This window comes from Ahaetulla prasina, chromosome 12, assembly GCF_028640845.1.
Source record: "Ahaetulla prasina isolate Xishuangbanna chromosome 12, ASM2864084v1, whole genome shotgun sequence".
NCBI lineage: Eukaryota > Metazoa > Chordata > Lepidosauria > Squamata > Colubridae > Ahaetulla > Ahaetulla prasina.
In genome coordinates, this window is record NC_080550.1 from 29,645,945 (window position 1) to 29,658,733 (window position 12,789).

General features: G+C 47.4%; 1 protein-coding gene across 1 annotated transcript in view; it reads left to right on the top strand.

Annotated features, from left to right (window-relative positions):
* The window catches only part of ADGRG5 (adhesion G protein-coupled receptor G5), a 46,973-nt gene extending 34,970 nt beyond the window's left edge, over positions 1-12,003 (top strand). The window contains exons 10-14 of the mRNA XM_058155597.1: positions 718-839; positions 2,080-2,342; positions 5,172-5,262; positions 9,119-9,396; positions 11,866-12,003. Coding sequence (XP_058011580.1) covers positions 718-839; positions 2,080-2,342; positions 5,172-5,262; positions 9,119-9,396; positions 11,866-11,966 — 855 coding nt within the window. The 3' untranslated portion in view covers positions 11,967-12,003. The remainder of the gene's footprint in view (positions 1-717; positions 840-2,079; positions 2,343-5,171; positions 5,263-9,118; positions 9,397-11,865) is intronic.
* The last annotated feature ends 786 nt before the right edge of the window (positions 12,004-12,789 follow it).

Below are 12,789 nucleotides of genomic sequence, written 5' to 3' on the forward strand. Positions count from 1 at the left end.
TTACTACTGGTTCTGTGTGTGTGGTTTGGTGGGGGGGGGTAATGTGACTGGGTGGGCGTGGTCAACTTTTTTTTTTTTTACTTTTAAAAGCATTTTTTCTACAACCTCTTCGGCCGAAGAGCTTGTAGAAAACATGCTTTTAAATGGATCGCCAGAGGGAAAAAAACCCATTTTTTAAAAAACGTTCTGGTGATCAGGCAGGTCAGCTGGGATCGCTAGGAAGCCTTTAAAAGCTTTTTTTTTACAACCTCTTTGGCTGAAGAGGTTATAGAAAAAATTCTTTGAAAGGGTTTGGACAATCCCAGTTGAGCCACACGATCATCAGAGGCATTTTTGTTATTTTTAAAAACATTTTTTCAGCCGAAGAAAAAATGCTTTTAAAAGTAAAAAAAAAAACAACCTCTGATGATCGTGCGGTATGTGGGGGCAGGGATTTTTGCTACCGGTTCTCTGAACCACCTGCTACCATCTTTACCGGATTGAGCGATTCGGTCCGAATTGGGAGCATTTCACCCCTGAGTGAATCCTTCCGTTTTGACGATGCTCCTTCCCTGGACAGGTCCAGGTCACGTTTCATCAATCTCAGATAGTGTGGTCTGTGCTGATGGGGGATAATGGAGGTTGCAGTGGAGGACAGGAGTTTATTACCTGTGTAAGAAATGGACATCCCTTTCCTTGTAATTGGCTTTGCAATTTCTTCTTTCTCCCCTTCTTCAGCAACTGTCTTCAGAGTCTCTGGATGAAAAGTTACTGGTCCCTTTGACCTATCTCAGTGACATTGGCTGTGGAATCTCAGCATCGGCTTGTTTCATCACCATCTTCTTATACCTTTTCACCAGGTAACCACAGAATCCTTTCAGGGTCAGAGAAAGACTCTCCCAGGCACAGGGACAATGTGGGACACAGAGAAATGAGGACATGTCTGGTTTTGGCTTTAATTTCTTGGATGCTGCGCAGGGTCATCTTACTGAGATGGGCAACCATCTAATTGTTTAAATAATTTAAAGTAATTTAATTTAGAAAAGGAAAACAAATGAAAATACAGGTAGTCCTCAACTTACAACAGTTTGTTTAGTGACTGTTCAAAGTTACAACGGCACTGGAAAAAGTGACTTAGGACCGTTTTTCACACTTACGACCGTTTCAGCATCCTCATGGTCACATGATTTACATTCAAGTGCTTTGACAACTGACTCACATTTATGACGGTTGCAGTGTTCTTGGATGATGTGATCCCCCTTTGCGACCTTCTGACAAGCAAAGTCAATGTGGAAACCAGATTCACTTAATCGGGTTACCAATAAGTGCGGTGATCCACTTAACAACTGTGGTAAGACAACTGTAAGACTGTACAGTTGTCTTACCACAGTTACCAACTGTAAGACAGGCCAGTGGCCTGTCAGCCGCCGACCCCTCTAGCAGGCGAATTGGAGGATGAGGAGGAGGTGCAGGAGTCAGGGCCAGCATCAAGGCAACCTGAGAGCTCAGAGGGGGAAGAGGGAATGGGGCTGGCAGAGAGAGAGAGAGAGAGAGGGTTGGAGCCTGGGCCGTCCGTCAGCCCTCAGATGGAGAGTCAACAGCCCCCAGGTCTGGAGGTGGCTGATGAGGAAGAGGAGGAACAGCTGGGTCCAGTGCCTGACATGCATGGATGTACAGAAGGCAGAGGAGAGGAGAGCAGTGGAAATTTATGGGCCGATCCTTAGGAAGGAAGAATGACTGCTGCTAGCAAAGCCCCACCCTAGCTCTGGGGATAAAAGGCAGGGAGAAGAGATGAATAGGTGTGGCAGACAACCATTCATCTCCCTGCCGGACGGACTTGTTAGGCTGCCAGGGCTATTGGCACTCCTAATAAAGGAATTATCGCTTCAACTACAGAGGGTTTGTCATGTTTGGGGAGTTGGGTCAGAACAAGAAGTCATAAAATGGGGCAAAACTCACTTAACAACTGTCTTGCTTAGCAGGGGAAATCTGGGGCTCAATTGTGGTTGTAAGTCAAGAACTACCTGTAGTATTTCTCTCCTTTCTGGACCCTACCAGCTCCAACTCTCCAGATGATCTTCTTTCCCTTTCTCCTTGTAGGAAGCTCTATCACGATTCCACCACAAAGATCCACATCAATCTTCTGGGCGCCCTTTTCTTTCTCAACGTGTCATTCTTGATCAGCAAGACTTTGGTTGTCCATCTGTGGTGGTGTAGGATCCTGGCTGCCTTCCTTCACTACTCCTTGCTCTGCAGTTTGACCTGGATGGCCATCGAGGGCTTCCACCTCTACCTGCTGGTGATCAAAGTCTACAACTCCTACATAAGGCGTTATCTGCTCAAGCTGTGTGCTGCGGGGTGGGGTAAGGATTTGTACACTGCCTGTATTGGAAAAACACATCATGAGTTCCTTTGTCTCTTGTTTGCTTTCCAAAACAAGAAATGCAGCTTGTGCATCTGGTTGAAAAATTAGTTGCACTGAGCAGTGGGAGAAAGAAGTCATATCTGAGTAGTAGAAAGGAGATATTAACAAGGACAATAGTTTGACTTCTATCTTTCATCTCTCTCTCTCTCTCTCTCTCATCTATCTGTCTGTCTGTCTGTCTGTCTGTCCTATCTTTCCTAACTTCCAGGAACATAACAAAGCAGTGTCCACAGCACACCCTCTTACAGTTTTCACATAACACAAACCCTGTAGGGAAGGTATAGAGCATATTGTAGTGCATAATGGAGGTGGTGACCCTCTGAGAGCTGTATGCAATGAAATTTCATTTTAATGTATGCTGATTAGTGTACATCCAAAGTGACAATAAAGTTATTATTCTATTCTATTCTATTCTATTCTATTCTATTCTATTCTATTCTATTCTATTCTATTCTATTCTATTCTAGCAACTGATCTAGTCTTGCTACAAATTCAGAGTTCTTGTTCTCCAAAGCTGAGATCTCCAAACTTAGCAACTTTAAGACTTGTGGACTTCAACTCCCAGAATTGAAGTCCATTAGTCTTAAAGTTCCCAAGTTTAGAAAATTCCTGTTCTAAAATACAGGTAGTCCTTGTTTTGCAATAGTTCATTTAGTGACGGTTCAAAGTTACAACAGCATTGAAAAAATTACGACCGTTCTTCACACTTTCAACCATTGTAGCATCCTGAGGTCATGTGATCAAAATTTGGACACTTGGCAACTGGTCACTACTACTGTTGCGGTGTCCCAGGGTCACGTGATCCCCTTTGTTAACCTCCAGATGAACAAAGTCAATGGATAAGCCAGATTCACTTAACAACTGTGTTACTAACTTAACCACGGCAGTGATTCACAGTTAACTGTGGCCAGAAAGATTGTAAAATGGGGTAAAACTCATTTAGCAAATGTCTCACTTAACAACAGAAATGTTGGGCTCAATTGTGGTCGTACTTGTTTCCCAATTCTGACACGTTTAAGATTTGTGGATTTCAACTCCCAGAATTCCCTGGCCAGCAGGCCTTCAGTCGTCAGTCTTCCCTCCCCTCCCTATCTCACCCAAACTTAAATGCTACATCAGGTTAGTCACTCCGTTACATCTGATGGTGGACTGTAGCGCATAAAAGTGAATAATAACAACAGAATAAGACTTGGAAGGGATCTTGTAGGTCATCTAGTCCACCCTCCCACCCAGCCCAAGCAAGAGACCCTACACCATTTCTGACAGATGGCAGCCCAGTCTCTTCTTGGAAGCTTCTAGGGATGAAGCTCCCACAATTTCTGAAGGCAACTTCTGTTCCATGGGTTGATGGTTCTCACTGTCAGGAAATTTCTCCTTATTTCCAGGTTGAATCTCTCCTCGATCAGTTGCCATCCATTATTCCTTGTCTGGCCTTCAGGTGCCTTGGAGAACAGCTTGATCCCCTCTTCTTTGTGGCAGCCCCTCAAGTATTGGAAGGCTGCTATCCTGTCTCCCCTGGTCCTTCTCTTCACTAGACTAGCCAGGCCCAGTTCCTGCAACCGTTCATTGTATGTTTTAGCCTCCAGTCCCCTCATCATCCTGGTTGCTCTTCTCTGCACTCTTTCTAGAGTCTCAGCATCTTTTTTATAGTGTGGTGACCAAAACTGGACGCAGGACTCTAGGTCTGGTCTTACTAAGTTTATAGAGTGGTATTAGTACCTCCCTTGTTACTGCCTTTGAATAAAATGTCTTGCATGGAAAAGGTGCAAGCAGATTTCTTTCCAATTAGAGAGAGGGGGGAAGATTCTTTAAACATTGGGATTCCTTTAAGTTCCCCAGACCAGGTGAAAGATAGACACAGGGCCCCTGAGAGTAACCTGCCTTCCATCTGGACACTCACCATTGAGTCTTCTGGATTAAAGACTTCCAAAGAAGGTGCCACCTTCAACATGTAGGTCTTCAGGATGGAGGCTGAATCTTCTAAATGTAATTGCTTTATTATTTATTTATTTTTTTATTTTATTTGATTTTTATACCGCCCTTCTCCCGAAGGACTCAGGGCGGTGTACAGGCAAGATAAAACCAGCAATACAAATATACAGGTTAAAATACCATTTAAAAAACTTATTTAAAATTAGCCTGAAATTAAAATTACCGTAAACTAAAAACCCCGTTTAAAAATTAATAAAATTTCACATTAAAAATCCAATTTAAGCCAGCCCCGCGCGAATAAAGAGATGTGTCTTCAGTTCGCGACGGAATGTCCGAAGGTCAGGTATTTGACGTAGAGGAACTATTGTACAGGTAGTCCTCAACTCACGGCCATAATTGAGCCCAAAATTTATGTTGCTAAGGGAGACATTTGTGGAGTGTGTTTTGCCTCATTTTATGACTTTTCTTGCCATAACATTTCTTGTTAAGTGAATCATTGCAGTTCTTAAGTTAATAACCTGGTTTATCTCTGGCTTCCCCACTGACTTTGCTTCTCAGAAGGTTGCACAAGGGGATCATGTGATCTGGGGACACGGCCCCCGTCATAAATATGAGTCAGTTGCCAAGTGTCTGAATATAAATGTCGTGACCATGGGGTGGGGGGATGCTTCAATGGTCGTAAATGTGAAAAACGGTCACAAGAAGTTACTTTTTTTCAGTGACGTTGTAACTTCGAACCATCACTAAATGAACGGATGTAAGTCGAGGCCTGTCTGTGTATGCCTGCTAAAGTCTTACTTTGGAGTCCCTCACTGTGTCTTCTCTCATTCTGCAGGGTTCCCTGGAGTCATCATCCTGGCCAGCATCCTTAGCATGCAGAACGTTTATGGTCAGCAGGACATTCAAACCGGCTCTCAGACTCCCATGTGAGTAGCAGCTGTGTAGTTTTAACTCCTATATATTATACAGACAGTTCCTGACTTACAAGATTTGTTTAGTGACTGCTTGAAGTTACAACAGCATTGATAAAAGTGACATAGACTAGACTAGACTAGTAATAGTAATAGTAATAGTAATACAGTTGGAAGGGACCTTGGAGGTCTTCTAGTCCAGCCCCCTGCTCAGGCAGGAGAACAGCAAGTGCTTGTGTGTAACAATGCCCTCCGCAGGCCCCACCCCTGTGCATGCGTCGCGCACCCCCTGCACTCCCCCTGCCCCCACCTATGCATACACGACCCTCTGCACTCCCCCCACGCATGTGCATGCAACCCCCGTTTTGATGCTAGTGGGCCTCCCTGAAGCCTCCTGGAACCAAAAATGGGATGTGGGGGGGGGGTGTCACACCCACCCACCCCCTGCACATGTGCACATACCAGACACACAAAAATCAGCTGGCCGGAGGTGTGGGCAACCGCCAGAGTGTGGGCATGCGCGGTGGAGCTGACCTGGGCGTTGGCTCACGTGCCAGCAGAGGTTGCTCCGCGTGACAGTTGTGGCCATAGGTTCGCCATCATGGACCAATAGCATCTCAGACAAGAGACTGACCTAGACTTACAACAGCCTGGTTAGTAACCAGTCAAAGTAAAAATGGTACTGAAAAAAGTGACCTATGACTGTTTTTCATAGTTACGACCTTTCCAGCATCCCCCTGATCATGTGATCAAAATTCAGATGCTCGGCAAGTGGTTCATATTTATGACATTTGCAGTCTCCTTTGATCCCCTTTTGCAACCTTCTGAGAAACCAAGTTCATGGGGAAGCCAGATTCACTTAACAACTCTGGCAAGAAAGGTCGTAACATGGGACAAAACTCATGTAACTAACGTCTCACTTAACAATAGACATTTCGGGCTCAATCGGGGTCATAAGTCGAGGACTACCTGTATTTTGCCTGACATGCTTTTTCACACTACAGTTCTGGCATTTAGACTCACATTTCTTTTATGTCACCCTCCTGTTGGTTGAGCTTTTCTTCCTGTCCCTCAAAGTTATGGGGTTTTGTACATAGGTTTTTTAATAAGGGTTTTTTAAAGGGGGGGAGAGAAATGACGGGTGGGGGGAAGAACCCGTCGGGGAGGGTAGGCCCAGTCCCGGGACTTGTTCATGGCGTTTTTTCACCAGGTCCGAGGGAGGGGGGTGAGGGGTACGTTCTAGATGTGGAAGTTGGTTCCATCTGTACGGTAAGTGGGAGGGGCAGATATGGCGGAAGCAAGGGGCCGTATCATTTTTTGGGAGCATGTGCTCGCTGTTTAAAAGCGATCACGTGCTCCGGCCCCCCAGTCTTTCCCCGTTCGGCCAGGATCCTCAGAGCCCAGGCCTCCAGTTGATGTTGTGTAATGCCCGGTCCGTGGTTAATAAGGCCCCCCTGATTTGTGACCTTATTCAGGGGGAGTCCATGGACTTTATGGGCATTACGGAGACCTGGTTGGGCGCAGAAGGGGGGGTGCCCCTAGTTGAACTGTGCCCTCCAGGTTTCCGAGCATTCCATCAACCGAGGGCCCAGGGTAGGGGTGGAGGGGTGGCGGTTGTAATGAAAGAGGGTCTGGAGCCGAGAGAGACCACTGTTCCTCAGATAGCCGGCTGTGAATCCCTTCTTGTGAAGTGGGGCCATAAGAATCAGATGGGTCTGTTGATCGCATACCTGGCTCCTTGCTACATGACTACAGCCCTGCCTGAGCTGCTGGAGGTGCTTGCCGGGGTGGGTGTTGAGATCCCCAGACTTTTGGTCATGGGTGATTTCAACTTGCCATCGGCCGGCTTGTCGTCAACAGTGGTTCAGGAGTTCCAGGCTTCCATGACGGCCCTGGACCTGATTCAAGTAACTGATGGCCCTACTCACACGGGGGGATCCGCGCTGGACCTGATTTATATCTCTGGACAGTGGTTTAATGATCTGGTAGTAAGAGATTTAGTGACGATACCGGTGTCATGGTCAGATCATTTTCTCCTCCGCCTAGACTTTCAGACCGCTACTCACCGCCGCAGGGAGATGGAACCAATGCGTTGGTTCCGTCCCAGGCGCCTGATGGACCCTGAGAGGTTCCAGACGGAGCTTGGGCCGTTTCCTGAGGATCTTGCCCACGGCACGACCGAAGAACTAGTGGCGGCCTGGGAACAGGCCGCGGCTGGGGCTTTGGACCGTGTCGTGCCTTTGCGGCCTCTGACCCGGCGCAGATCTCAATTAGCTCCTTGGTTCTCTGAGGAGCTGAGAGAGATGAAACGCCGGAGAAGACGCCTAGAGAGTGTCTGGAGGTCCAGCCGTTCCGAAGCTGATCGGACACTAGTTAGGTCTTTTTCAAAGACCTACCTAGTGGCACTGAGGGTGGCGAAGCGTTCCTATGCTTCCTCCCTCATTGCGTCGGCAGATAACCGCCCGGCCGCCCTGTTTCGGGTGACCCGTTCCCTCCTACACCAGGGGCGACGGGACGACCCCTTACAGGGACGTGCCGAGGAGTTTAGCGGTTATCTATACGATAAAAAGCTCCGGGATAGCTTGGACCAAGATTGCGATGATCCGGATGAGATGACACGGGTCCACTAAACATGTGGTGGCATTCAACCTTCCCAGCAACCTGTCCATGTCCTCGGGAGTCACAGGGTCAAAACCATCCCAAACAGTCTCAACAAGAGGGGTCTCGAAACTCTCGCCTGGATCTACCCAATTTTGATCCAATCCATCCCGAAGCTGAACGATTTTATCGTATAGATAACCGTTAAACTCCTCAGCACGCCCTTGTAATGGGTCCTCCCACCCCTCCTGTTGGAGGAGAGAGCGGGTAACCCGAAACAGGGCGGCCGGGCGGTTATCTGCCGACGCAATGAGGGAGGAAATGTAAGAACGCTTCGCATCCCTCAATGCCACTAGGTAGGTCCTACTATAGGACCTAACTAGTGTCCGGTCAGCCTCAGAACGGCTGGATCTCCAATCTGGTCTCTGTTGCATGAGCTCTGGTTAACACAGAGAGCAGATTGAAAATGTTGTGTGACTTGTGTAATGCCCTCGTCAGAGCCTGAATCTGCGGGGGAAGACTAGCTGGAACCTGAGCCGACAGAGGTTGAGGGGGCGGCTTCGTTGTCTTTGGAAGAAAATGGGGAAGGCCCAGGACTTTCAGGATTAAGACAGTTTGTAGACAGGGAGGAACAGAGGCAGAATGAACATGAGAGACAGAGCTCATGCGAGGAGCAAAGACCACCCCCTCCTGATCCAAGGGCTCGGAGAGTGGAGAGAAGACATGAACAGAGCAGATAGAGCAGGCTACTTGGGAGAAGAGTGCCATGCCCATCTTCACAAGACAAACCTGGGGAATGAGGCTTAAGGAGACGCTGTGGGGAGGGGCATTTGTCAGGAACAAACACTGAGTTCCTGAAGTGTTGCACGCTGACATTTAACTTTCCAAGAGTCCTTGCATTCCTTCTGACCTTCTGGACCAATTACCTGGATCTTTAGCTTCCTGAACTCTTTGATTTGCCAATAAATTTGGATTTATTGCTGTGCAGCCTTGGTGCTGACAGCGCTGGACTGGACTAATTGTAGCCAGAGGCTGCTTGAGGTCTGTGTCAGGGTTTTTTATCACTCTGCTCTGGGACTTGCCAGAAACTTGGGAGCGTTTGGGGAAATTTGGAGCAATAAAGGGGTGTTTTGAACCGCCAGCTGTTTGCGTTATCTCTGTGCCATGCCCTGGCCCATCACACCTTGGCTTCTGATGGATTGACACAAGACCTTTCTTGGTCTCTCTTTGAAACATAAAGGAGCCTCTGATTTTTGGTTTTCTTCTCCTCCAGATGCTGGATCACCTCTTCCATCTTGAAGCATATCACCATTGTTTATATTGGTGGCACCGTGTTCTTCAACATGGTTATCTTAGTGATGGTGGTGCAGAAGCTTAGACAGCTCAGAGCTCGCCCTCTTCATCAGCCTAAGGAACACACCTGCAAAGATGTGGGAACTGTTCTTGGGATGACCTTCCTCCTGGGGACCACCTGGATGTTGGCCTTCGTGCCCTTTGGGGTCTTCTTAGTTCCACAGATCTTCCTCTTTACAATCTTCAACAGCCTCCAAGGTTTGTAAGATAGTTGAGACCCTACACTTCCCCGCCCAGCAATGGGACAACTTGCCATGGCCAACTTGTTGCAGCCAACTCATCATGGCTAACTTAACATGGCCAACTCATCATGGCCAACTCGCCATGGCCAACTCATTGCAGCCAACTCATCATGAACAACTCTCTGCAGGACAATTTAACGTAACAATTCTATTTAATTATTTAAAATAAATTAAAAAACGTTTTTTGCCATTCACATTTCACTCTGCCCCTCCTTCTGCATCCTTTCTTTAATCATTCTATTCTTTGGTATAGTGTAACTATACCTGGAGGAAGCTGTCTATCTAGACCCGTTCCAGTCTGGCTTCCGACCCGGTTACAGCACAGAGACAGCTTTGGTCGCATTGGTGGATGACCTCTGGAGGGCCAGGGACAGGGGTTGTTCCTCTGCCCTGGTCCTATTAGATCTCTCAGCGGCTTTTGATACCATCGACCATGGTATCCTGCTGCGCCGGTTGGAGGGATTGGGAGTGGGAGGCACCGTTTATCGGTGGTTCTCCTCCTATCTCTCCGACCGGTTGCAGACGGTGTTGACAGAGGGGCAGAGGTTGTCCTCGGTGCCTCACTTGTGGGGTACCTCAGGGGTCGATTCTCTCGCCTACCCTGTTCAACATCTATATGAAGCCACTGGGTGAGGTCATCAGTGGTTTTGGGGTGAGTTATCATCTGTACGCGGATGATACCCAGCTGTACTTTTCCACCCCAGACCACCCCAATGAAGCGGTCAAAGTGTTGTCCCGGTGCCTGGAAGCTGTACGGGTCTGGATGGGGAGAAACAGACTCAAGCTCAATCCCGCCAAGATGGAGTGGCTGTGGATGCCGGCACCCCAGTACAGTCAGCTGCATCCTCAGCTGACTGTTGGGGGCGAGTTAGTGGCCCCAAAGGAGGTGGTTCGCAACTTGGGCGTCCTCCTGGATGGACGGCTGTCCTTTGATGAACATCTGGCGGCCGTCTCCAGGAGGGCCTTTTACCAAGTCCGCTTGGTCCGCCAGTTGCGTCCCTTCCTTGACTGGGATGCCTTATGCACAGTCACTCACGCTCTGGTTACGTCTTGGCTGGATTACTGCAATGCTCTCTACATGGGGCTGCCCTTGAGGTGCACCTGGAGGCTGCAGTTAGTCCAGAATGCAGCTGCGCGAGTAGTAATGGGAGCATGGGAGCATGGCTCCCACGTAACACCACTGCTCCGCAGTCTGCACTGGCTTCCTGTGGTCTTTCGGGTGCGCTTCAAGATTTTGGTCACCACCTTTAAAGCGCTCCATGGCTTAGGACCCAGGTACTTACGGGACCACCTGCTGTTACCTTATTTATTTATTTATTTATTTATTTATTCGTATTTTTATACCGCCCTATCTCCCTAAGGACTCAGGGCGGTGTACAGCCATATAAAAACACAGAAATATACAAAATAAAACATTCAACTAAAAAACTTATTATAAAGGCCAAATATTTAAAATCAGATATAAATAGTAAAACCCAATTTAAAACCAAAGCTAAAATTTAGTCATTAAAAATTTAAAACCCTAGTCCAGTCCTGCGCAAATGAATAGATGTGTCTTAAGCTTGCGGCGGAAGGTCCGAAGGTCAGGAAGTTGACGAAGTCCTGGGGGAAGCTCGTTCCAGAGGGTGGGAGCCCCCACAGAAAAGGCCCTTCCCCTGGGCGTCGCCAGTCGGTACTGCCTGGCCGACGGCACCCTGAGGAGTCCCTCTCTGTGAGAGCGCACGGGTCGGTGGGAGGCATTCGGTGGCAGCAGACGGTCCCGTAAGTAACCCCTATGCCATGGAGCGCTTTGAAGATCATTACCAAAACCTTGAATGCCTCCCATCGACCCGTACGCTCTCACAGAGAGGGACTTCTCAGGGTGCCGTCCGCCAAACAATGTCGGCTGGCGGCCCCCAGGAGTAGGGCCTTCTCTGTGGGAGCATCGATGCTCTGGAATGAACTCCCCCCTGGTCTACGTCAAGTGCCTGATCTTCGGACCTTCCGTCGTGAGCTAAAAACATATTTATTCATTCAAGCGGGACTGGCAATAAATGGATTGATTTTAAATTGGGTTTTATTAGTATTTTAAATTTTAAATTCATTTTAATTCTGAGCCATTTAGTAATTTTATATTTTAAATCCGTTTTAATTGTATATATTTTGTATTTTACTCTGGCTGTACACCGCCCTGAGTCCTTCGGGAGAAGGGCGGTATAAAAATTTAATAAAATAAATAAATAAATAAAATAACTCTTGTCCAGCAGTAAGTTGTCCTGCAGCGAGATGGCCTTGGCAAGTTGGCTGTGGCGAGTTAGCCATGGTGAGATGGTTGTGGCAAATTGGTTGTGGCAAATTGTCATAGACATCCTCCCCCTCACTCCACCCCAGTATATTCCAGTATGCAAATATTTTGCTTCCTTTTTTCCCCCCTCTTTTCATGCAGGAGCTGTCATCTGTCTTTGGTATTGCTTTTTACGGTGTCGTTCAACATCCAAACAATCATCTGGATTTTCTCAGTCATCAGCAACATCACGTGGGTTGTGAAGACTCTGGACCAACGAAGGACCCAGATTCCAAAAAAGACATCTGAGCACTGCAATCCCATATTATGCACTGGCGACATTCTATTTTCCCCCTAAGTTTGGCCTGGAAGGAAGGATGTTTTGTCTTCATGGGATAGATAGAACAAGGAAGTCATGTGCAAGGACAGATCCCTATACAGGTAGACCTTGACTTAACAACCATTCATTTAGTGACCTTTCCAAGTTATGTTGAGACTGAAAAAAATGACTTATGACCATTTTTCACACTTACGACCATTGCAACATCTCCATGGTCATGTGATCAAAATTCACTCACTTGGCAATTGACTCATATTTATGATGGTCGCAGTGTCCGGGGGTCATGCGATCCTGTTGGGCGACCTTCTGACAAGCAAAGTCAATGGGGAAGCCAGAATCACTTAACAAGTGTGTGACTAAGTTAACAACTGCAGTGATTCACTTAACAATGATGGCAAGAAAAGTTGTAAAATGGGGCAAAACTCACTTAACAATTGTTTTGCTTAGCATGGAAATTTTGGGCTCAATACTGGTCATAAGTCGTGGATTACTGGCTGTAACAGATATTGAAGGGCCGTGATAGCTCAGGCTGGTAAGAAGCCTGTTATTAGAACACAGTAGCCTGCAATTACTGCAGGTTCAAGCCCGGCCCAAGGTTGACTCAGCCTTCCATCCTTTATAAGGTAGGTAAAATGAGGACCCAGATTGTTGGGGGGGCAATAAGTTGACTTTGTAAATATACAAATAGAATGAGACTATTGCCTTATACACTGTAAGCCGCCCTGAGTCTTCGGAGAAGGGCGGGG